The sequence below is a fragment of the Heptranchias perlo genome, chromosome 12 (genome assembly GCF_035084215.1).
Source record: "Heptranchias perlo isolate sHepPer1 chromosome 12, sHepPer1.hap1, whole genome shotgun sequence".
NCBI classification, from domain to species: domain Eukaryota; kingdom Metazoa; phylum Chordata; class Chondrichthyes; order Hexanchiformes; family Hexanchidae; genus Heptranchias; species Heptranchias perlo.
In genome coordinates this window covers 51,927,592-51,950,888 of record NC_090336.1, presented here as the reverse complement: position 1 = coordinate 51,950,888, position 23,297 = coordinate 51,927,592, and the positions used below count along the sequence as shown (strand labels likewise).

Genomic DNA, 23,297 nt, shown 5'->3' with positions numbered 1-23,297 from the left:
CAGCAGCTGAAGGCGCGGCCGCCAATGGTGGAGCGATTAAAATCGGGGATGCGCAAGAGGCCCGAATTGGAGGAGCGTAGAGATCTCTGAGGGTTGTAAGGCTGGATGATGTTATAGCGATAGAGAGGGGCGAGGCCATGGAGGGATTTGAAAACAAGGGTGAGAATTTTCAAAATCAAGGCGAAAGAATCAAGATGCAAAAGAAAAGAGTGCACAAAACATAAAAGAAAAGTGTTCACAAAATACTCCTAAGCCCCTTTCTGTCAGTTTCTTTCAGTTGCCAACAGCAAAAGCCCATGAATTATTCCTGGAAATTACTCTGAGTGATTTTATTACAAAGACACTTAATGCGCTCATATCGAATTACTTCTCCACAATTTTGGAGGAGGCATTAATCCATTTTGGAATAAACTGGTATTGCCTCTGTTAAAATCGTAGAGAGACGAATGCGATGCGAGTACATTTAATGCTGTACAATAATGTCGACGACAGTAATTTCCAGGCTATAAAATCAATCTGAGCAAAGCCAGCAAGATGTCCCACAATGCGTGCTTTCACATTATAGGCTAGATTTTCCATCCATTCCTAGTCAATGCGAGGAAAGTCCAGGCTGCGTTGTTTTCAAAGGCAAAGACTGGGGATTTAATTTGCCTTGCCTTGCGATTATACTTTAAAGGAAAACCCAATGCCACTGCACTCAAGTCTCCAGAAACTGCAGTCATGCCACCAGATCTTTAATAATTCAACTGCTAATAGCCACATGTACTAATACATTGTACCCATCTAACCTTTCAACTTGTAATCTTTAACCTTTGTCTGCTCTCCATTTTGTTACAGATAAAGATGAGTGTGCGAATGGCACACACTACTGCCATGCAAACACTGTGTGTGTGAATTTGCCTGGATCGTATCACTGTGACTGTCTCCCAGGATACACCAGAGTTGATGACTACTCCTGTACAAGTAAGAGCAGTCTAGGAAAACTAAGGGTTTGTGGAGCAGATAAGTTTCAAAACGACAAGGCATTGATTAATATGCTTTGGAAACTATCCGAGCTGGAGAGAATTCAGCATTCTCTCCAGCAGCAGCACAAGAAAGTCCAAGATAGATGGTCCCCCATTCCTGCTCTTTTGTAAATAAGGGCAGTGTGTGACCCGATGGTGGGTGAGTTGTACTCATGATAATGCTGAGAGTGTTCTGTCTGTGGTTGTCCTTCAGTTGTAATACTGAACACGTACTCGTGCTTTAGAATTTGTATTTGTCATTCTTAAGTAAATATTGGTAGAGTTTAAATGAGAAATGAGCAGTTTCAAAGTATCCTGCTGTTGGTTGGCTGTATGAGCTGTCGGATGTTTTTCAACATTGTTACGTTTTTTTCCAGGGATAGATTGTGACCCAAATTTAGTGCCGAAGTCACCTTTTAACTTCCCAAATATACCTTTTTTATTTCCATTATTGGAAGGCAGAAGAGAGCCCCCAGAGAATCATTTGCTTCCTCTCCCCATTTATCTGTTGACAGGGAAGAAGCAGAGTCTCTTGCTGCAATTTGCTGACTGTGCAATCTCAGTTAGCTGAGGAGATTACACATGGTTGGTGTCCAGTCACTCTCAGCATTTGAAAACTGATGTGTCGAACACTAAATTAAGCCTTACTCATTTTTGAAATGTAAGCTGAGCATTGCATGTTTAATGGAGTAAGATCTTAGCATTAGGAACATGTCACAAAAAGAATTTGCTACACCTGGGGAAAAAAAATGAGCAAATTGTTCCAAGTAATGGATCCTCTGTAACGCACTCTATTTGATGAGAGCCAGATAAAACTAGAAGGAAGTATTTAATGGAACGCAAAATCTTCCTGGCTGTACAGAGCTTAAAATATTTTCTTTCACAGCTTTTGCCTGCACCCTTATCACGGCACTGCGCCCCCCCACCGCCCCATTACCTTAAGTGAAGAGGGTGTAATGAGCCATAATCCTCATGAGAATTGAGACACCCCTCCTCACATACAATCTTCGAAAAATGAGGACTTGCTCACATTTTCATCCACAATCCTCCTCCCTCCATTCAACCCCATTGAAGAAATTAAAAGGAATAATATAAGAAACATTTTGTGGGCAGGTTGTTTATTGAAAATAAACCTTTAAACAACAATAGCCACAAATCTCATAAATGTCAGATGCAAGTGAGTTATATTGGCTACGATGCCAGTTTATCTTTTTCCAGTAAACCACCCATCCCTGATGTGTACTTATACAATGCTCCATGATTAATATTTACGTAAATCGTTAAAGATGTTTATAGGTAGCTCAAAATAGATTTTTAGTGCATTTAACAATCAGATTGATTAGTAACAGTGTTGCAAGGCAAGCTTCTAAATCCCATTTCAAGCTTGGACAGTGAGGTTGTACTTTAGGGCCAGTGTCCATTGTGAAGAGGATGGAAATATTATTGGTGGTTACATATTATGAGTGTATTTAATTATACCACATTTGTGCCACTACTGATTATCTGGTCATTCATTCATTTGCTGTTCGTGGCACCGTGCTGTGTACAATTGGCTGTCATGTTTGCTGCATAACAATAGTGACTACACTTCAAATGCAGTCCATTGGTTGTAAAACGTTTTACGATGTCTTTAGGTTATAAGGCACTACATAAATGCAACTTCCTTCCCTTCCCTCCCACCCACGCACCCTTTTGCAACCCTCTGTGTAAATTAGAATATAAGGCAATAAGGGAACCACAGAAGTCATGTGAAGAAAAAGGGAATAAGAAATGAAAAAATAGGCAAGAGAAAAAAAGAGTGAAAATGGGGGGGAACTCCAATTTGTGGTGTGAAGTTGATGAGACATAGTGAAGTTCTAACACACTGTGGTACAAAGTGATAGATTTCAGTTTCCCGTGTTTTCTTCTGTTTGCTAATGTTAGTGCAAAACGTCAGCATCAATATAAAGTAAGGAAAACATTTCCTGAGTACTACTCATGTAATGCATTCTCCTGATGAATGTTGAGGGAGATGGGGAATATCTGATGATGTGTTTCTATTTCAGACCTGCTTTAGCAAGAGGTTCTGCAATACTGTTTGGGTTGTGGGTGCACGAATCTTGGGTGGGGGGTGGGTGGGTGGAAGTGGGTTCCACAGCAGCTGGAACAACATAAGCACATTGACCTGTGCACTGCCCAAGTGGTTGGGAAGGTCACTGTGGGTCACATCCAACACTAAGACCCTTTGGAGTAGAAATTGCTTTGTGGGCTACTTTTAACATATTGGCAAACATATTTTGGTGAAATTCCTGTGTTCACTATTTTAATGAGGTTATTAAGACATGTAATAGAATGGAATTAATCAATGTGGATAAACAGTACACAAAGGAATTTCTACCTTAGTGTCTATACAGTGCTCTAAGTAAACTAAAGAAATAGAACCTCATTTACAGTGATTCTTCACTTTCACTTCTATCACCACATGATATTCTTTTGTTGTTTTTAAGGTTCTTAATAATCTAGCATCAAAAGATGAAAGTATAATATTTATAACAACTTTATATATGTCCTGGATAACATTTATCCCTCAACAAACATTACTAAAACAGATCATCTGGTCATTATCACATTGTTGTTTGTGGGATCTTGCTTTGTGCAAATTGGTTGCCACGTTTCCTACATTACAACAGTGAGTACATTTCAAAAGTACTTCGTTGACTGTAAAGTGCTTTGGGACATCCTGAGGTCTTGTATAAAAAAGAATTCAGCAGCTCACTGTCACCTTACAAACTCCATTTTCCAGACTGACTCATATCTCTGGTCATAATCCAATCAGTTGTTTAATTGAATCATTAACAGTTAGGCGCTCATCGCTAAATATTCATACTCAGTTCATATATTATTACAAACCTGGACTGTGTAGGTGTCGTCGTAACAGGACATAAGTAATGCTTCTCTGGCATCCTAGTATTTTGCTCTTTACGAAGCTTACCGTCCACAGCAGGAGGTTCCTTCTTATTCCTGCAAGACATGAACCCTTCTGAGTATCATCACCACAATCTGGAAAGTTTCAGACTTGTTTGCTGTTGCTCCATATTGGGGAAAGAGCAAACTGGAATGCGTGAAGAGCTCACTTGATTTAAGTGAGCATGTCAGACCCTTGGTCTTATTGTTCCTTTGCCTGATTGGTAACTATTAAGACAATTGTATTTCAGTTGGAGGGAGGTAGGGAGATGTAGAAAATGGACGTATATGCCCCAGCTGCCGACTGGCCCCTGTGGTGCTCGCAAAGAGTTGCTATGGAGACAACTGGTGGACAATTCTGTCAGATGTTGTACAGCTGCTGCCCACATGAAATAGTAGGAGGTAAATGAGCTTTGCTTTGAACAGAGCATCAATAAGTAGACTTAATACCAAGAGCTGCAGCTTGTGGCAGAGCTCCTTGGATTCATACTGCAGCTTCCTGCTTTATTCTGGGTGTCTTAAGTCCTGCCATTGCTGCTATGAAAATGCTGAAATTATTCATGAAAGATTGTGTATGTGTAATTCTTCATATTCCTTGCCTTGCTCCCTCAGCTGGGAGATGATGATAATCTGGAGCCATGGACCTCCCTGTAGTTTCCTGAAATGAGCCACTTGGTCACTGGAAGGTGCTTTCTATGACAGCTCTTCCAACAGTGGCTGAAACTCAAATCATTTGAGGTAACAGGTCAAATTTCAGTTGACGTTGCAATTTTAAACCCTTTTCTCCGTGTGAGAGTTCAGCACTCCAGAGTTAGTTAGTGGGCCTTCACATTTAGATAATTTTTAGTACACCTGGGAAATATGGGCTCCCAGAGAAATGAGAAGAATAATAGTTTAGTAGCAATTTTCCTTCCAAAGTTACTAAGTTCTTCTGAATTTAGTTTTGGCATGCACTTACTGAAAGCCACTAAATTAGAAAACCCTGAGGCTCTTCAAAATGTAATAATCTGAGCGTGACATATTGGGGAAAAAAGGCCTCATCATCTGCAATTGGTGTGTAATTTGTTGCACTGTTGCAATACATAAAGATGTAGGGGAGCTTTTCACACAGTTTACTCTCTTGGATTTTATTGCTAACTGCCTGCTGTCTTTGGTGATTGTCTATCTTTCGGTTTATTCTGTGCTGTCATGTGCTTCCTTAATTAGCCTATTTATTTCGGATAAATATTTAGGATAAAACCTTCCAAACCCGCAAACTCTACCACCTGGAAGAACAAGGGCAGCAGGTGCACGGTAACACCATCACCTCCAAGTTCCTCTCTGAGTCACACCTCACCCCGACTTAGACATTTATTGCTGTTGCTTCATCATCGCTGGGTCAAAATCCTGGAGCTCCCTACCTAACATCACTGTGGGAGAACCTTCACCACATGGACTGCAGCGGTTCAAGAAGGTGGCTCATCACCACCTTCTCAAGGGCAATTAGGGATGGGCAATAAATGCTGGCTTTGTTGAGATGCCCGTATCCCGAGAATGAGTTTAAAACAAAAAGGATGGTGATGACCATTTATTTTGCCATTGCTGTTTTGGGCTACAAATCAAGAATTGAGCAATCTTATCAAAAAAAAAACAAGGTTTAGCACAACAGCTCTTAATGGAATCAATACTGAAGGCTGAAAACCTTTAGGAATTTGTGAAGTTGTATAATGATGTACATCCTAGAGTGCCTTCTTATTGAAAGCCAGAATGTTTCCGACCAATCAATTGAAGTTGCAGAGTGGTCAGAAATTCCAGGCAGGTTTTCTCTCTTCTGTATACATGTCTGCAGTAGATACAGAAAAAAAAAACTAATTTGTTAACATAAAGGCATTCTCCTCTCTAATTTTGGGTTGATCAATACAAGCTATTGCTTTTGAAGTGGCTGTCAGGTCCTTTTTTATTAGTTTGTTTTCAAAGAAAAAGTTTATTTAATTAAACTTGTAAAGTGCTGTGATTCTGGCACTTGTCAATGCATGTCAAATTCTCCCCTTTCAGTATAATGTAGAATGGTTTTAGAAATATCTGTAACTGTATTATCAGACAAATCTTGGTCAGTGTGATTTAAATTCACCGCAGCAAATCTAGTATTGGTACTGCAAGTGCTGGACTACTGTAGCTCATTACTTGCGTGACTATTTGTTCTAGTTCGTCTTAGCAGGCAAATTAAGCATTTACACAAAGGGCTTCAGACAGTGAGGTGAAATACCCGCCACAAATAACATTGGGAGCAAATCCTATGAACTGTTGTGCCCTTTAACATTGGCTGATACGAAACAGATAAGTACCACTCCAGCAATTGGGCTGGCAAACAGAATTAACTGACCTGAGTTCAAAATAAGATCCCTGGAGCCCTAATCCAAAGGTTTTGATGAGCAAGTTGCAATTTGGCTCTTGTGTCACCCTGTTATGATGACAAGGAACCCAAAGCTATCAAGGACTGAACGGAACATAATTTGATGTACAACTGCTACTTCATTGTGCTACTTCTCCATACTTGAGGATAAGACAATTGGTTTCATAATTACAACAGAGTGTTTAGTTTAACATGGCATAGCTCAGTTCAGAATTACAGCATCAGTGCCTTACCTGAGCTCAAATAAATAAAGTATAGCAACAGTTTTCAGCTTTAAGAATTATAGCCAAACTTGGTAAAGTTGGCTCTTTTTCTGCATTTTACAATGAATTACCAGACAGCAATCATGCTCCTCCTGTTTGTCTATATCTTGGATGATTTACTGTAGGAATGTAACTATTATATCAAAATAGGTCTGTCCTCCTCTGCAAAACACTGATTCCAACCTCTGGTGTACATCTTCAGTGTGTTGTTTTCTTTCCTGGTATCGTTGTCTTCTAACTTCAGCTTATATCTCAAATGTTTGTTCACTGTTATACGACACCTTTTTAAAACTCTATTCAGAGGACTCCCAGGAGTTGTTCTGACAGTTTAAACACAAACTGATCAGCTTCTATTTCTTTTGAAAATGCTTTTGACGTCTGCTTAAACTTCAAGATAACTGAGGTTAAAAAAAAAACTATTTTTAGCAAGTTGAGAAGAATATTTTACTCCAGGTAATTTGACCTATCAGTCATTCTTCACCGATTGGAATTTATATTAAAATTATAGAAACACATTTGTGCAAATAATTATTGCCAAGCCCAGTGGTTTATTATGACTGAATACGTTAAGTTTTCTTTATATATACATGGAATTCCAGTATTTCTACTGGCATTTTGGAGATCCCATCCCTGGATTGTGTCCTTTTGCAATTGGGTCATTGATTTATAGCAGAAGCGTCCCAGCTTTTTTTTATATTTGTGGTTACTTCGGTGCATACAATGGAGTCTCACAGACCACGATTCAATATTCAATATTCCCATTCATTTGCATAAAGTGCAAATACGATGAGCTTGGTGGTCCGATTTAGGATTTATCCACCAATGAAACAGTAGCATTCGCAACTGTCCTTTCCAATCCTCCAGGCCCATGAAATTCAAAAGAACAAGCCAGCAACTAAGAAATAAAAAATAAATGGAACTGAGTTGCCTGGGTTTCTTGGGTCAAATTGCCATGGCGCGTAGCCCGTTGTTTCGACACCGCGGAGCGAATGATTAAGCTCATTTCCATTTATATTTCATGGAATTTTGAGATATTTTCTGTTGTTTTGGAGATTGCATTCTGCATGACAAGCACAAATCATGGTATAGCATTTAGTATTATAAATGAGGACATTGTGTGCTGTTGTCAGTAAGGGATTTTTGATTAAATCCCGGCTAATTGCAGTCTTCTTGGAGTCAGCATTTCAGTCACTGGTTAGACTTCTAAAATGTGAAGTTATCCATCAAGTGGTAGGTTGCCTGCAGCTTTTCCTACCAGCATTTACTAGAATGATACCAGGAATGAGGGACTCGAGATGCTGGGATAGTTCTCCAAATCTCCCATTAACCTTTCTGTTCCAAGGTTATGGGAAAATTTAATCGAGGTGTTCAAAATTATGAAGGGATTTGATAGAGTAAATACAGAGAAACTCTTTCCACTGGCAGGAGGGGTGGTAACCAGAGGATAGAGATTGAAGATAATTGGCAAAAGAACCAGAAAAGGTGGTGGAAACAGATTCAACAGTAACTTTCAAAAGGGAATTGGATAAATACTTGAAAGGGAAAAATTTGAAGGGCTATGGGAAAAGAGCAGGTGAGTGGAACTAATTGGATAGTTCTTTCAAAGAGCTGGCACAGGCACGATGGGCCAAATGACCTTCTGTGCTGTATGATTCTATGATTTTTTGGGGTCATGTACCACTGAATATATTGTTAGAATTTTCCAGAGCAGAATAAGCAGGCATTTTAAGATCCATAGGGCTAATGGAGAATTTTCTCTATGTAATGCAGCACTTTAGGTTTAGCTGCCCAGTTTAATGTATTATTTATGCCCAAGAGGTCTCTAGTATAATGCCATAAGATCATTGATTTAAAACAAAATGTTGTCTATATCCAGCATTGATTTCAACAGTGGGCTAAATACCCAGCTCAGATGTGACATGAAAATGTAAATTTAAGATGGATACTATCTATGAATATTTAATAAGGGACCCGATTAAAGAAGTTTTAAGTTGTCCTTATCTTTGCACCTTACATTTTCATTTATCTGGTGCTTGAGCTATGAATCGCTGAAAGATTCTGTTAGGCTGATGAAATCGATAGAAAAATGACTGACCACACCAGAGATTAGTTAGTGATTATAAACCTACACATGGTGCATTAACATCCAGTTTGGTTTCAGTGTCCATTTGGCATGTTTTCAGACTAGCTGTGATTATTTTTAGTCTGACAACCATCAAAAAGTTGCTGACCTGGTTATGGGATGTTCAGGGAAATCATTCCATTTCCTACAGCGCTGAATAACAGAGGGCACAGCACCTCACGAGTGAGTGAGTGCGCAGGAGATCATTGTCTTGTTTCAAATATGTTGGTTAAATTCTAAGTTGGAAGTAGAACCAAATCTTAAATTAATAGTCCCTTCCAGGTCAACTTTTAAAACAGAATTAATTGAAATAATCATTTCAAAATGCATTTAAGGGGAAGCTAGATAAGTACATGAGGGAGAAAGGAAAAGAAAGCTTTGCTGATAGGGTTAGATGAAGTAAGTGGGAGGAGGCTCGTGTGGAGCATAAACACTGGCACAGACCTGTTGGGCCAATGGCCTGTTTCCATGCTGTAAATTGTATGTAAAAATAATGTTTCCCAGCCTCAGCTTCCATTTGAACGACTGGCTCATGAAGGAATGGGGGAGATGCTGGCACCTTGATTGATTCCTACCCTCCTTGCAGTAGGTTTGCAGCACATATATAAGTGCAGACGTTTTTGAGGTGCTGGGCATATGTCTCCAAAAAAGCAGACAGAATTGATGGCAAAGAGAAAAGTGGTGACAAATTAGGTTGGACAGGTAGAAGGAATAGGGAAGTTTAGGTAACTGAGAATGTATTGGATGAAATGGACCAGACATGGTCACAAATGATGGTAACTGTTTACACTGCACCACTTCATGTTTTTCTATAATGAAGCCTTGCTTCTGCTATGCACTGAGCTGAAAATGGAGCATAAAATTCAGCATGCTTACACCGATGATTAGAAGCTAAATTTAAACAGGCTTCAGATTATCAGTGTAAACTGGACCGATGATGGTACTACTGAAACCAGTAGTGAGCTAAAAACATGGTGCATTATTCTCATTTGAGTTTTTTGATTGTCTCTGGCTGTGAATTGCTGCTTGTGTCACCAGCTGTACCCAGGCAATGCTGTTTTTCAGACAAGGGATCCTTAAACTGACAGCATCTTCAGAAGAAACTAGAGAGGAAGTGCGAGCAACAGAAAATGTATTTGGCACTTCGATCTAAATTAACATCACCTGGTCTTCCACCACAGCAATGTTTGTGCCTATCTAGATTTCTTTCAAAGCACTCTATTTGTGCTCCAGTCGATGGTTTATCCGCTGACATTTTCCATAACTCCAAGGCACTGTCCTTTTTTCCACTCTTTTGCTTCTTTACATCGGTGACCTCTTCCGTTAATTATCTGTCCCCATCCATTCTTTTGCTGATGATTCCACGTATCGATCACCTCCAGTCCTCTCGTGCTCACTGGGCTGAATCGTTAATTCTAGATCTTCTTCATGCCCATCAGCATACGCGCCAACCTACAAACCTCGCTAACGCTGAGGAAGAGCTTCAAAAAAAACATACAACCGAAAAACAGCCCCAAATAAAGGCCCACAACCAAGGTTACTAAGGTGACTTCAGGATTTTTAATTACTGTTTTGGGATCACATTTCCACAATTTCAGTTTGCTTTACTGTGAAAACCGAAGCTCAGCAATCTCACCTATGACATATGAAAAGAAGTAGTTACAGTGATTGTGCAGTAGGACATGCGCTTAGAATGACTTAAGCTATACTCATTGTTACCTCAGTTCCTTATACGAAAAACATGAAAGTACACAAAAGTGCATATTTGTTTGCAGTGGTAGATTTTGTGATTTTTGAAGGAGGAAAGTGAACACTGATGGTGCAATATTTATTACCTGGGGATGGGGTCTGGGAGCATGTTGCAACATTTTGGACTGGGCTATAATTTTGCTTTTGAAGCCAAAAATAGAATGCCTCTAAATTCCCAGGTGAGTCCAGCAACAACACAATATCATCTGTAAAGAGGAGCAAGTTGCAGAAGTGCTCAGAATACACACTTCAAGGCCCTCCCTTACAATACCGTCTAATTCATCATTGATTAAGACATCAAATAGAATGGGTGACAGCATACAACCTTGTTTCACTTCTTGTTTGAGAGAGATAAGTTCAGTGTCTCTTTTATCTTCACTTGCATGGATCATGCGGCTAGAGTGTACATCGTGAATAAAATCCAAGATTTGGCCATGAGGAGTTTTTTTTAAATTCGTTCACGGGATGTGGCGTCGCTAGCAAGGCCGGCATTTATTGCCCATCCCTAATTGCCCTCGAGAAGGTGGTGGTGAGCCGCCTTCTTGAACCGCTGCAGTCTGTGTGGTGACGGTTCTCCCACAGTGCCGTTAGGAAGGGAGTTCCAGGATTTTGACCCAGCGACAATGAAGGAACGGCGATATATTTCCAAGTTGGGATGGTGTGTGACTTGGAGGGGAACGTGCAGGTGGTGTTGTTCCCATGCGCCTGCTGCTCTTGTCCTTCTAGGTGGTAGAGGTCGCGGGTTTGGGAGGTGCTGTCGAAGAAGCCTTGGCGAGTTGCTGCAGTGCATCCTGTGAATGGTGCACACTGCAGCCACAGTGCGCCGGTGGTGAAGGGAGTGAATGTTTAGGGTGGTGGATGGGGTGCCAATCAAGCGGGCTGCTTTATCTCTCAAACAAGAAGTGAAACAAGGTTGTATGCTGTCACCCATTCTATTTGATGTCTCAATCAATGATGAATTAGACGGTATTGTAAGGGAGGGCCTTGAAGGGCTTGAGGCACATGGTCAAAAGCCGTAACAAAATGAATGAAAGCAGTGTAAATGGATTCCTCCAAGCCTTGCAATCTTCTTACACGTCCCCATGAACAAAATGTTCCTTTCCTTTGCCTCCAATGCATCTGATACGCTGTACCTGACACCTGATATGCGATGACAACCCGAGGAACCATTGTTCGAGCAAGATTCCAGGTAGCTTTCGAGCTCATTAGGATCTCCCCATGCTTGTGGATAGAAGACACAAATTATGCATGTGTCCAGCAGACACCTATTCACCGGCCTCAGAAGATTCAGGCAGCTCTAAGGTGTTTTGGTGGTTCCTGCCCCTGTTCTCCCAAGATCACTACCATTTTCCTTCTCACATAGACCAAGAACCACAGAGTATTTTTTCCCTTATTGACTCTGGGGTTTTTCTGTTTTTCGCCTCTCCCAGGAGATTACATGGCTGCGGGGGTGGGTGTGAGGATGGGAGTTCGGAGGAGGGAAGAAGTGTTTCACCACAATGGTCTGGCCATCATGGTGTGGGGCAGGCTTAATGGACCAGCTGGCCTTTTCCTGCCTGTCAATTTCGTATGGTTCGTACGCTGAGGGTTGACATTTATGCTAGTGCAAGACAGTCAAAAGACTACTTCTACATGTAATGATGAGCACCTTCAAATGTAGCCATACAGATCTATATCTCTGCTGGTTTAACTGAGTTCTAAAATTGCTGGAATGCTTGGTTTTAGCATTTCCAATGGCTAGAGACAAAATCTTAACCATGTCCAGCTGACATGCAATATTTTCCCCAAAGGTATGAAACCTGCTGTCAAATGCCACCGAGCCAGCAAGGGACCCTCATGTTCCCCAACCACCCACGAGCCAGGAAGTTGCCTGGGATCTCATTAATAATGCGGTTCTTTAGGTTAATTTGCGCAAATTTGCCAATTCACTCAAGCATGAAATAACGTTTCAGGGGCAACTTGTAAAAAAAACTTTTAAAACACTAATTTACACTAAGGGCTTTTCCTGACGGGGCTGAAGAAATGGTGTGAAACATTCATGGTTGGTGTGGATGTGGAATGCCAATTAAAAATTTCAAAGTGAAATATTTCATTAGAAAGAAATTTACAGTAAAAATAAATGAAGCAGGCAGCAGAATTAGCCCTTCCACTGACACCTGCCCTTAGTTAAGGGAGGACATCAATTATTGTTTGCACTAGATTCCTTAGTTTAAAATTAAGTATTTGAAATATATTCTGCAAATGGGCTGGCTTCCATTTAAAGGTCATTTTCGAGCTTAAGATATAAATCTCCCACATGTCTGCTGCAGACACAGTTAGGTTTGCTAACCTTCCAGGATTGTCCTGGAGTCTCTAGGAATTAAACATTAATCTCCTGGACACTTCTACAAGCAATCTGGGAGATAAATCATCGGGGCATTAAAAAAAAGTGTATTTTTTCATTTTCTTTGAACACTTTGATTTATTAGTTATAAAAATATCGGAGAAGGAAAAAAAAGCTGTTTGACTGGGTGGGGCAGTTGGAGTTGGGAGGCCATGTGATGAAACCTCCAGGAATGCATCCATCCATATCTGGCAAACCTGGACCCAGTGGGGGACCTCACGTGAGTTGAGTCCTGGTCACTCAACTTCCCCATTATGTACTTGTGCGGATCTTCGGACTAATGCACATGCTCAAATTCTCAGAGCTCTATGCATTCGTGAAGGCTGACTACTTGTGTGTGTGTGTGTGGAGTTCTGGCATGCACACAACTCTTGAGAATTCACCCCTGCACACAAAGGAATTTTTAGGGCATTCTGAGGCAAATTGAAGTAAAAGTGCCTCAGGCAACGAAAAACTGATTTCAGACGCTGACAGACCCTCAGAAACACTGACATTGTGAAATGTTGACACTTAACATGCATGCTTCAGTTCTTGTTTGTTTCAGTTCTTCTATGACCTGGTTTATTCATGTCTCTCCTAAATCTAACCAGTAACTATCAGTTTTATCTCACTTGGCTCCATCAGTTGGCCTTCAGTCATCAGTGATCTAATCTCACGGACTCCTCTGACCTTGAATGAAACTCCTGAGTCTCTTCCATTGAAACTACCACCAAGAAGCTTGGTTTCCTCTGTAGTCAGACACTTATTTTCTCGACAGCATCTCTTAACTCTCCATTATTCTAGTCCTCCCAAGGCTTAAATACTGCTCCCATCCTTGGAGAAAATCTTCTTGAAGTCTTGCCAAGAAAAAAAGTTGACATTTGATAGACGATGTTTTTTGCACCTCTAACCTCCAGTATCTCTCTCTCTATTACAACCTTTCTCATCTGTCTATATGTTATTGTTATTCTAAGTGGTTCTCTGAACTTGCTTTTCATATCTCCTATAATCTTCAGGATTTTTATGACCCACACTTAGTGTCACCTAATCACTACATTCTGATTCTTGTCTTTTACTGTTCTCAATCTTGGTGGTGCCCTGCACATTGAACCCTCGCCTCTCACTTCGGGTTCTCAACAAAAGGATTGAAAGGAAGATATTGCTCTTCTTGAAAATGAAGCTATTGTGGCGACCTTGAGCATTTATCAGGGCTTTCAGCATAAGCAACATTGCAGTGAAGGACACTAATAAATAGCTAAATTTAAATGACCTCTTTGCTCACTGATTATTTTAATTGGATCTGAGTTCTCTTTAATGCAAATTAATTTATTGTGCAGGATGCATTGATTCCATCTACAGTTTCAGGTGTCTCATTGCACTGAGATTGATGGACTTCTGAAGCGCAATCTTCACACGGAGTCCAACATTTAAGGCTTTTAAGATTGAACTGGGGACTCACATAGATTAGCACAGCTCCTGAGTCTCTTGTACTGTTGAAAGCATCTCTCAAGTCAAAGTTTGAGGAAAAACACGTTTGCGATTATTTCAACACACAGTACCTCAGTCTGTCTGTTATATTCAAGCCTACTTATTCTGAGACGATGAACACTGATTCCAAATAAACTTTATCTAATTTTAATCTTTTGTTTTTCACTACAAGCAACTATCCAAAACTCTGCTGTCCATATCCTAACTTACACAAAGTCCAGTTCACCCATCACCCCTGTGCTGGCTGACCTACATTGGCTCCCGATCCGGCAACACCTTGATTTTTAAAATTCTCCTGCTTGTTTTTTAATCCTTCCATTGCCTCGCCCTTCCCTATCTCTGAAACCTCCTCCAGCCCTACAACCCTCCGAGATTTCTGCGCTTCTCCAATTCTGGCCTCTTGCGCATCCCTGATTTTCATCACTTCACCATTGGCGGCCATGCCTTTAGCTCCCTGGGCCCTAAGCTCTGGAATTCCTTCCCTAAATCTCTCCACCTCTCCACCTCTTTCTCCTCCTTTAAAATGCCCCTTAAAACCCACTGATGTGACCAATCTGTCCTAATTAGCTGGAACTGGCTCCAACCGGCATGGCAAGGCTGTCTGCACGTTCTGCGGACAAAGACTATGAAAATACTTACCTCATGGTCTCCGACGTGCACTTGCTCCCTTTTCAATTTTTTTTCAGTTCGGCGCTGTGATTTCTGCACAGCTCCCTTCATATCGATAGAGACTGTGGGAATGGAAGCCACGTCCACAGAATCTGTCAAAAAGTGACAGGCAGGTAAGTACAAATCATACATTTGAAGTAAACTTCTGTATGTTGGTTTAAATAAAAATTTATCACATATTATAAAAAGCCAAGCAAATAATTTAATTTAATTAAACTTACAGAAATTAAAAGTAAAAAAAAATTAATTTTTTTTAAATGATCAAAAAATATCAAAATAAGAGAAATTTGACCTTCCACATTTTTAAAATTTAATTTTTTGTTGTTTCACAGTCATTAACTGTCACTGCACTTTTAAAAAGTAGTGTAGGGCTGATATTTTCCAGCGTACCTTTTGGTGGTGTAAATATCTTCGTTCCAGCTGGACAGATGGGTAAGTTTATGAAGGTTTAACGATTTCGATGATTTTTGCGAAGCATGTCTCTTTAATTCGGAACTGTCAAACCACCGGTGAACCGATGGGAGCAAGTTTGCAATTTTGAGGTTTTACTGCGCCTGTGGGCATTTGCAAACTTGCACAATCGATTCGCCGGCGGAGAGACGGGACACCATCGGAATTCGACATCCCGAGGTAAGTAATTTCTGGGCCAGTATCTCCTTATGTGGCTCGCTGTCAAATATTGTTTGATAACGCTCCTGTGAAATGCCTTTTACTACGTTAAAGACGCTTAAATAGATGTAAGTTGTTGTGTTTAAATGGTTTTCAGTTTAGGTTTTAAAGCCAGACGTTTACAGTACATCTCAGCTTAAACACAAAAGACAACAGAAACATAGTGAGAAAGCATGGTGTCGGTTCATCTGTAGTGTTTTCCATTTTCTGGTCTATTTTGGGACTGCTTGGTAATAATATAGTAAGTCAGTATCCACAAGGCAAGCAAAAGCTGATTTTATACAGTCACATGGTATTGTCATGCAGGGGATGAGCACAAAAGTCACAATCCTTCTTTTGTTACTTTGCACAAATGTTATTTGCCAAAGCATGAAGCCATCACTCAAATTAAGTCAACAAGTACCAGATGACTGTAAAATTAGAACACACATAAAAAAATTAACAAACTTTAAGTGACATTAGAGATTAGAAGATTGTATTTTACCACACAAAATATTGGATATGTGCCACAGATTCCTAGCATGAGCAATTACTGCAGTGTTGATTAACTGCTTAAAAAAATGAACAATACTTGGTTATGAATGGGATTAAAGTTTATAAGGATGCGCACAGATAGAGTGATCGAATATCTAGTAGAGCATTATAGTTTTTCTGGTGCTGGAATCATGGAAGTTTCATCTGTGGAAAGCAACTGGCAAAGAATGAATAATAAAATAACAACTTGCATTAATACAGCGCCATTAAAGTTAAAAAAAAATCCCAAAGTGCATCACTGAGGCATAATCAAAAAATGGATACCAAGCCAAAGAAGGAGATATTAGGAGGGGTGACCAAAAGCATGGTCAAAGAGGTGGGTCTTATCGGATTAGAAGGAGTTGAAGAGGTGGAGGGATTTACAAAGTGTTGGGCCTAGGTGACTGACAATGCCTCAGCAGCGGTGGGGTGGAGGGAGGGGGAATTTATCATATCTTCAGAATGTCCCAAAGTGCATCGCAAGTGTCAGCTTGGTTCAGTGGTCGCACTCTCCGCTCAGTGCTAGAAGGTTCAAGCCCTACTCCAGGACTAGGGTACATAGCCTGGGCTGACACTTCAGTGCACTACTGTCGGAGGTGCCGTCTTTTGGATGAGACATTGAATCAAGGCTCAGTTTATCCTCTCGGGTGGACGAAAAAGATTCCACAGCAATACTCAAAGAAGTGTCAGGAGTTATCGTGGTTTCCTGACCCAAATTTGTCCCTCGTGCAACGTCACCAAAATAGATCAACTGGTCGTTTTTCTCATTATTGTGAGAACTTGATGTGACCAAATTGACTGCCTGGTTTTGCCTATACGACAACAGTGATTGCACTTCAAAAGTAATTCATGGTCTGTGAAGCAATCTGGGGTGTCCCGAAGATGTGAAAGGTGCTATATAAATTCAAGTTCTTTACTTCACACGCACATTTCCCAGTTCCAGAATGGATGGCACACTGATAGAACCATGGAGGAACAGATACAATTTTGTTTTTAATAAATTGTAAGAACTTAGGTAAAAGAGAAGTTAAATTAGGAAGTATAGGTAAAAATAATATAGAATTAATGTTAAAATAATAAATATTGAATTAAACAGGAATAGGGAAAAAGATTGGTCGAGCAGAATGTTTTATTCTAATTTTTGAAGTTCATATTTTATTAATATTGCACTATGGCAGTATTAACACTGCACTTGGTACCTCAATAGCATTATTCCAGCCTCACAATGCATGAGCTGAAATCTTTAAGAAATGGCCAGTTCCAGGAGTACAGAGGCATAATCAAAAAATGGACACCATGCCAAAGAAGGAGATATTAGGAGGGGTGATCAAAAGCCTGATGATTTAATGGCTTGGCGGGGGGTGGTGGAGGGCAGGGGTTGCCCTATGTGACGCGGTGGCCTCCTGCGTGGGTGAGGGCTCTCCCCCGTGGAGTGCACCTTGGCACCTGCCACAGGCTGCTGGCTGCAACACGCCTGGTTGGAGAGAGACTGTTTCCCCCAGTGTGTGAAACTCACTGCCTTGAACCTAAATCCCACACTTCCTCTTTTGACAGCTGCTTCAGCTCATTAACTGACCTCAACAAGCAAGGTAAGTACACTCAAGTGGAACCCCGCTGGCTTTAATTGCTTGCGGGATTCCCACCAGCGGGGCTTGCGCGCGCAGCCCCGCACGTCAGCGCGGTACCCGGAAGTGGCCGGGAATTCGGCGCGATCCGGTCACGTGACCGGATATCGGGATTTTTGGGGCCCCCCCGCTGGAAACCCGCAGGTAACCCGACGCGAAAATCGAGCCCTATATGTCCAAGTCAGGATGGTGTGTGACTTGAAGGGGAACTTGGAGGTGATGGTGTTCCCCTGCACCTGCTGCCCTTGTCCTTCTAGGTGGGAGAAGTCGTGGGCTTGTGGAGGCAGTTAGCTTGATGGTCCGATTGCCTTTTCTCATTCCAACCTTTCTTATATATGTAGTGGCCAGAATATACTGGCAGAATAAATAGTTCAGAACTTGATGGATCAAAATAATGCATAAATTGACAAAATTAAGAAAAGGCTAGTTTGCTCATCAACATTTACAGTGTGTGTGCAACTGAGGTCGTTTGAGGGTTTCCGTGTGAAATGAGGGATAAGTGGATTAGAGCTGTGAGAAGGCAGTGAGCTGTGACTAAGGTAGAATTTTTGATATCGAGCTGCAAAGTAGAGAGACTCTGCATGCAAAAGATAAAATCAATAATGGATAAATTTTCACCTTTGATAAAACACTGGTTAGGCCTCATCTTGGAGTACTTCTGGGCACCACACTTCAGGAAGTATGTCAAGGCCTTAGGGAGAGTGCAGAAGAGATCTACTGGAATGATACCAGTGATGAGGGACTTCAGTTATGTGGAGAGACTGGAGAAGTTGGGGTTGTTCTCCATAGAGCAGAGCAGGTTAAGGGGAAATTTGATAGAGATGTTCAAAATCATGAAGGGTTTTGATAGAATAAATAAGGAGAAACTGTTTCCAGTAGCAGTAGGGTCGGTAACCAGAGGACACAGATTTAAGGTGATCGGCAAAAGAGCCAGAGGCGACAAGAGGAAATATTTTTTTACGCAGCGAGTTGTAATGATCTGGAATGCACTGCCTGAAAGGGTGGTGGAAGCAGATTCAATAGTAACTTTCAAAAGGGAATTTGATAAATACTTGAAGGGAAAAAATTTACAGAGCTATGAGGTAAGAGCAGGGGAATGGGACTAATTGGACAGCTCTTTCAAACAGCCAGTACAAGCACGATGGACCGACTATGCTACTTGTAGAACCCACTCGATTTTCATCAATGGAATGAAAATCAGCGGGCGATCTGCTCCACCAACTTACGCTGCCTCGGCGATGAAGGTGAAAATTTACCCCCAATATTTTTTTGTATTTACAAATGACATTTTTAAAAATATGATTAGTTATTTTGTGTCATGCACTTTATCCAGATAAATATTTTTTAAAAAGTAGATTACTTAAGAAATACTTATTAAAAATTCCAATATTTCCAATGCTGTATTAAGAACAGTTGTTATTAACTGCATAATAAATAGGAAATCGTATTCAATTGCTGCAAGCATTCGGAATGACTTAAAAATGTAATTGATTGTGGAAAGCACTTTAAGCTGTTTTGATATGAAAGACAGTATGGGGGTGATGATGCAGCCTTCACGCTATCAGTGGACTTCCCTAGATAATGTAAGGTCAGCTCATTTGCATAATCCTTGGCACACCAGGAGTGTCGGGCCCGGAATGTCGGGTGCCAGTAGCTGGGTAGTTTTCCAGGATGGGGGTAAGTACACTAGCATGGGATGTTTGGGGTTCGGGGTGGGGGGGGTGCGCAAGGCAGGTAGAGGTATTGGGGCAGGGGAACCAGGAGTTTTTTTATAATTACAATCTCCCATTCAATACCTGTTCCAAATGGGCACTGTGTGGTTGGGGCATTGCTCAGGAGCTCCAACCGCATTATGGGGTAGCTACTAATTTAAATGAAAATTGGGAAACCAACGTGCCGAGCTTATGGCTTGTGTGCAGGCTCCCAGTTCTTTGGTGCCACATTGGGGTCTGCCAGGGTCCTCAGGTAAATTGTAGCCTCAAGTATCCGTGCCTGATAATGTGGGGAGCAGTCACTCAATGCACTTCAATGGATCAAGCCCCTGCCAGTGCACTATCTGCCTATATATAAATGCAAACATTAATTATATTTCATATACGACAAACATCTTGACCAATTGCAGGAAGGGGAAAGCTACTACTTATTTACACCACCAACGTTCTAACCCACTCCAGGCCGGGGATCATTTTTGTAAATAACTTGCATTTTTCTTTCTTCGCTTAAGGGCTGCTTAAGATAATTGCATTTCTGTCCTCGTGCATCTGTCTGTAACAGATACGAAGAACTTGTGCAGTACAGTTGAGTTTGTTCCCAGACATCATGTCCCTAACCTAATTTCTAAACGTTGACATCTGTTTGTGTCTGCAAGCGGCGGCTAGATTTATTTTTTCTGAGCAATAAACTGTCAACAGCATCAGACTTTAATATGATTTAAAGTGTCCAATTGACAGCAAATGATTCTTATGGAAACAAAAAGCCATATTATTATGTTGGAGTTGCAGTTTGTGGAACTCAGCCAGACAGGAAACTTTACCGATAAAAGCTGTTTTGTTTGAAGCAAAACGGTTGAAACCTTTGTGGTCCAATTTACTAAATACCTACAGTCTTAATGTTTACTACTAATTACTTGTGACATAACATTTTCACTGGTGAAATGAATATGGCCATACCACTGATACAGTCATTGTTGAAAGATCCCCTATCTGACAATTTCACACGAATGGAAATGTTGAGTTGTTGAAATGGGTTGGGCCTGACTGTATGCACTCATTTTCCCAACTGATGGAATGCCACTGTGACTATTTGTAGTGCGTTTTTAGGTGATGAATACAAATTCACAGCTTTTCTGATTATTTCTAATTGGCATCTGAAGCAAATCACTTCAGCGAGACTTCTTCATCTTTAGGAACTAATTTAGCTCTTGCACTTCTTTCCAGTTGTATTGAGGTGGTGATATAATGTGCCGGTTTGCCTATCCTTTATTTTAAAGTATACTCTTTCTTGATTTTAGAATGTGCACTTAATGCACACTGTATTTGACATTAACTGCAAAAAGCCGATGTGGTATCAATCTGTGCCTCAAATGAACAGAAGAGAATCATAGAGACCAATGTGCAAAACTCAGAAAAGCTGACAAACAGACGCAAAAGAGATGACAACTCAAAAAAACAACATACAACAGATAAATAGCCCTAACTAAAGGCCTATGAGCAAGGCCGCAGCTTTAAGATGACCGAGTGAGTTAAATTCCTTTTTATTACATTGGATTTCAGGATTTTTATTGATGTTTTGGGATTACAATCCTCACTTCAGTTTTTCTGTCAAAACTGAAACCTAATGGCCTCACGTATGACATATGAAAAGAAGCAGTTACAATGGGTGTGCAGTGGGACATAAAACTTGCCATGACTTGCAAAGCTTGCCGGCTCCCTGGATGACTCAAGATATAAAGATTTAAAATGAAACAGAAAAAGGAGGCTTATGGTAAATGTCAGGCTCATAATACAGAGGAGAACTGAAAAAGGAAATAAGAGGGGCAAAGGGAATCAATGAGAATAGATTAGCAGGTAACATAAAATGGAATCCAAAAGTCTTTTATGAACATATAAATAGTGAAAGGGTAGTCAAAGGAAGGGTGGGATCAATTAAGGACCAAAAAGGAGATCTTCTTGTGAAGTCAGAGGGCATTGCTGAGGTACTAAATGAGTATTTTGCATTTATCCACCAAAGAAGAGGATGCTGCCAATGTCACAGTAAAGGAGGAGGTAGTAGAGACATTGGATAGGATAAAAATAGATAAAAAGGAGGTACTTAAAAGGTTGGCAGCGCTCAAAGTAGAAAAGTCACCCGGTTCGGATAGGATGCATCCAAGGTTGCTGACGGAAGTAAGGGAGGAAGATGGTGGAGGCTCTGGCCACAATCTTCCAATCTTAGATATGGGAGTGGTGCCAGAGGACTGGAGGATTGCAAATATTACACCCCTGTTCAAAAAAGGGGAGAGGGATAAACCCGGCAACTACAGGCTAGTCAGCCTAACATCTGTGGTGGGGAAACGTTTACGCTCTGAGACAAAACTAATTGTCATTGGAAAAACATGGGTTAATAAATGACAGCCAGCACGGATTTGTTAAAGGCAAATCGTGATTGGTTAATTTGATTGAGTTCCTTGATGAAGTAACGGAGACAGTTGATGAAAGTATTGTGGTTGATGTTGTGTATTTGGACTTTCAAAAAGCGTTTGATGAAGTACCACATAGTAGACTTGAAACCAACGAGATTAAAGGGACAGTAGTAGTGTGAATATGAAATTGGCTAAGAGACAGAAAGCAGAGAGTGGTGGTGAAGGGTTGTTTTCAGACTGGAGGGAAGTATACAGTGCTGTCCCCCAAGGATCGGTATTAGGACCACTGCTCTTTTTGATATATATTAATGACCTGGACTTGGGTCTACAGAGCATAATTTCAAAGTTTGCAGATGACACAAAACTCAGAAATGTAATAAACAATGTAGAGGATAGTAACAGACTTCAGGAGTACAGAGACAGACTGGTGAAATGGGCAGACACATGGCAGATGTAATTTAATGCAGAGAATTGTGAAGTGATGCACTTTGGTAGGGAGAATGAAGAGAGGCAATCTAAACTAAATGGTACAATTTTAAAGGGGTTGCAGGAACGGAGAGACCTGGGGGTATAAATAAACAAATATTTGAAGTTGACAGGACAAGTTGAGAAGGCTGTTAAAAAAGCTTTATAAACAGAGGCATAGAGTACAAAAGCAACAAAGTTATGCTCTACCTTTATAAATCACTGGTTAGGCCCCAGCTGGAGTATTGTGTTCAATTTTGGGCACCACATTTTAGGAAGGATGTGAAGGCCTTAGAGAGGGTGCAGAGACGACTTACTAGAATGGTACCAGGGAAGTGGGACGTTAGTTATGCGGAGAGACTAGAGAAGCTGGGGTTGTTCTCCTTAGAGCAGAGCAGGTTAAGGGGTTGATTTAATAGAGGTGTTCAAAATTACGAAGTATTTTGATAGAGTAAATAAGGAGAAATTGCTTCCTGTGGCAGAAGGGTCAGTAACCAAAGGACACAGATTTAAGGTAATTGGCAAAAGAACCAGAGGGGAGATGAGGAGAATTTTTTTTTGGCAGCGAGTTATGATCTAGAACGCACTGCCTGAAAGCAGATTAAATAATAACTTTCAAAAGGGAATTGGATAAATACTTGAAGGGAAAAACTTGCAGGGGAATGGTACTAATTGGATAGCTCTTTCAAAAAGCTGGCACAGGCATGATGGGCCAAATGGCCTCCTTCTGTGCTGTGTCGTTCTATGATTTTATGACTTCAGCAGCTATACCCAATATTCTATCAGTTGTATTATTGGGCGAAAATGTGCAATTTTTGTAGTACTGGATTTAGAAATTTTTGATGGGGAAATGAGCCCTTATGGTGCAAAGTTTATTTTCAAGGGGGACTTTCGGGGCATCCACCCCACCCCC

The 23,297-nt window shown here is 40.8% G+C and overlaps 1 protein-coding gene across 5 annotated transcripts in view; it reads left to right on the top strand.

The window, feature by feature from the left end:
- Positions 1-23,297, top strand: part of LOC137328029 (protein kinase C-binding protein NELL1-like) — a 617,180-nt gene that overhangs the window by 334,325 nt on the left and 259,558 nt on the right. For 4 of the 5 annotated variants that reach the window (XM_067994101.1, XM_067994103.1, XM_067994099.1 and 1 more), the window contains one exon: positions 838-963. The exons of the other annotated variant lie outside the window; for it this stretch is intronic. In XM_067994101.1, the coding sequence (XP_067850202.1) occupies positions 838-963 (126 nt within the window). The remainder of the gene's footprint in view (positions 1-837; positions 964-23,297) is intronic. 5 annotated transcript variants of the gene reach the window in all.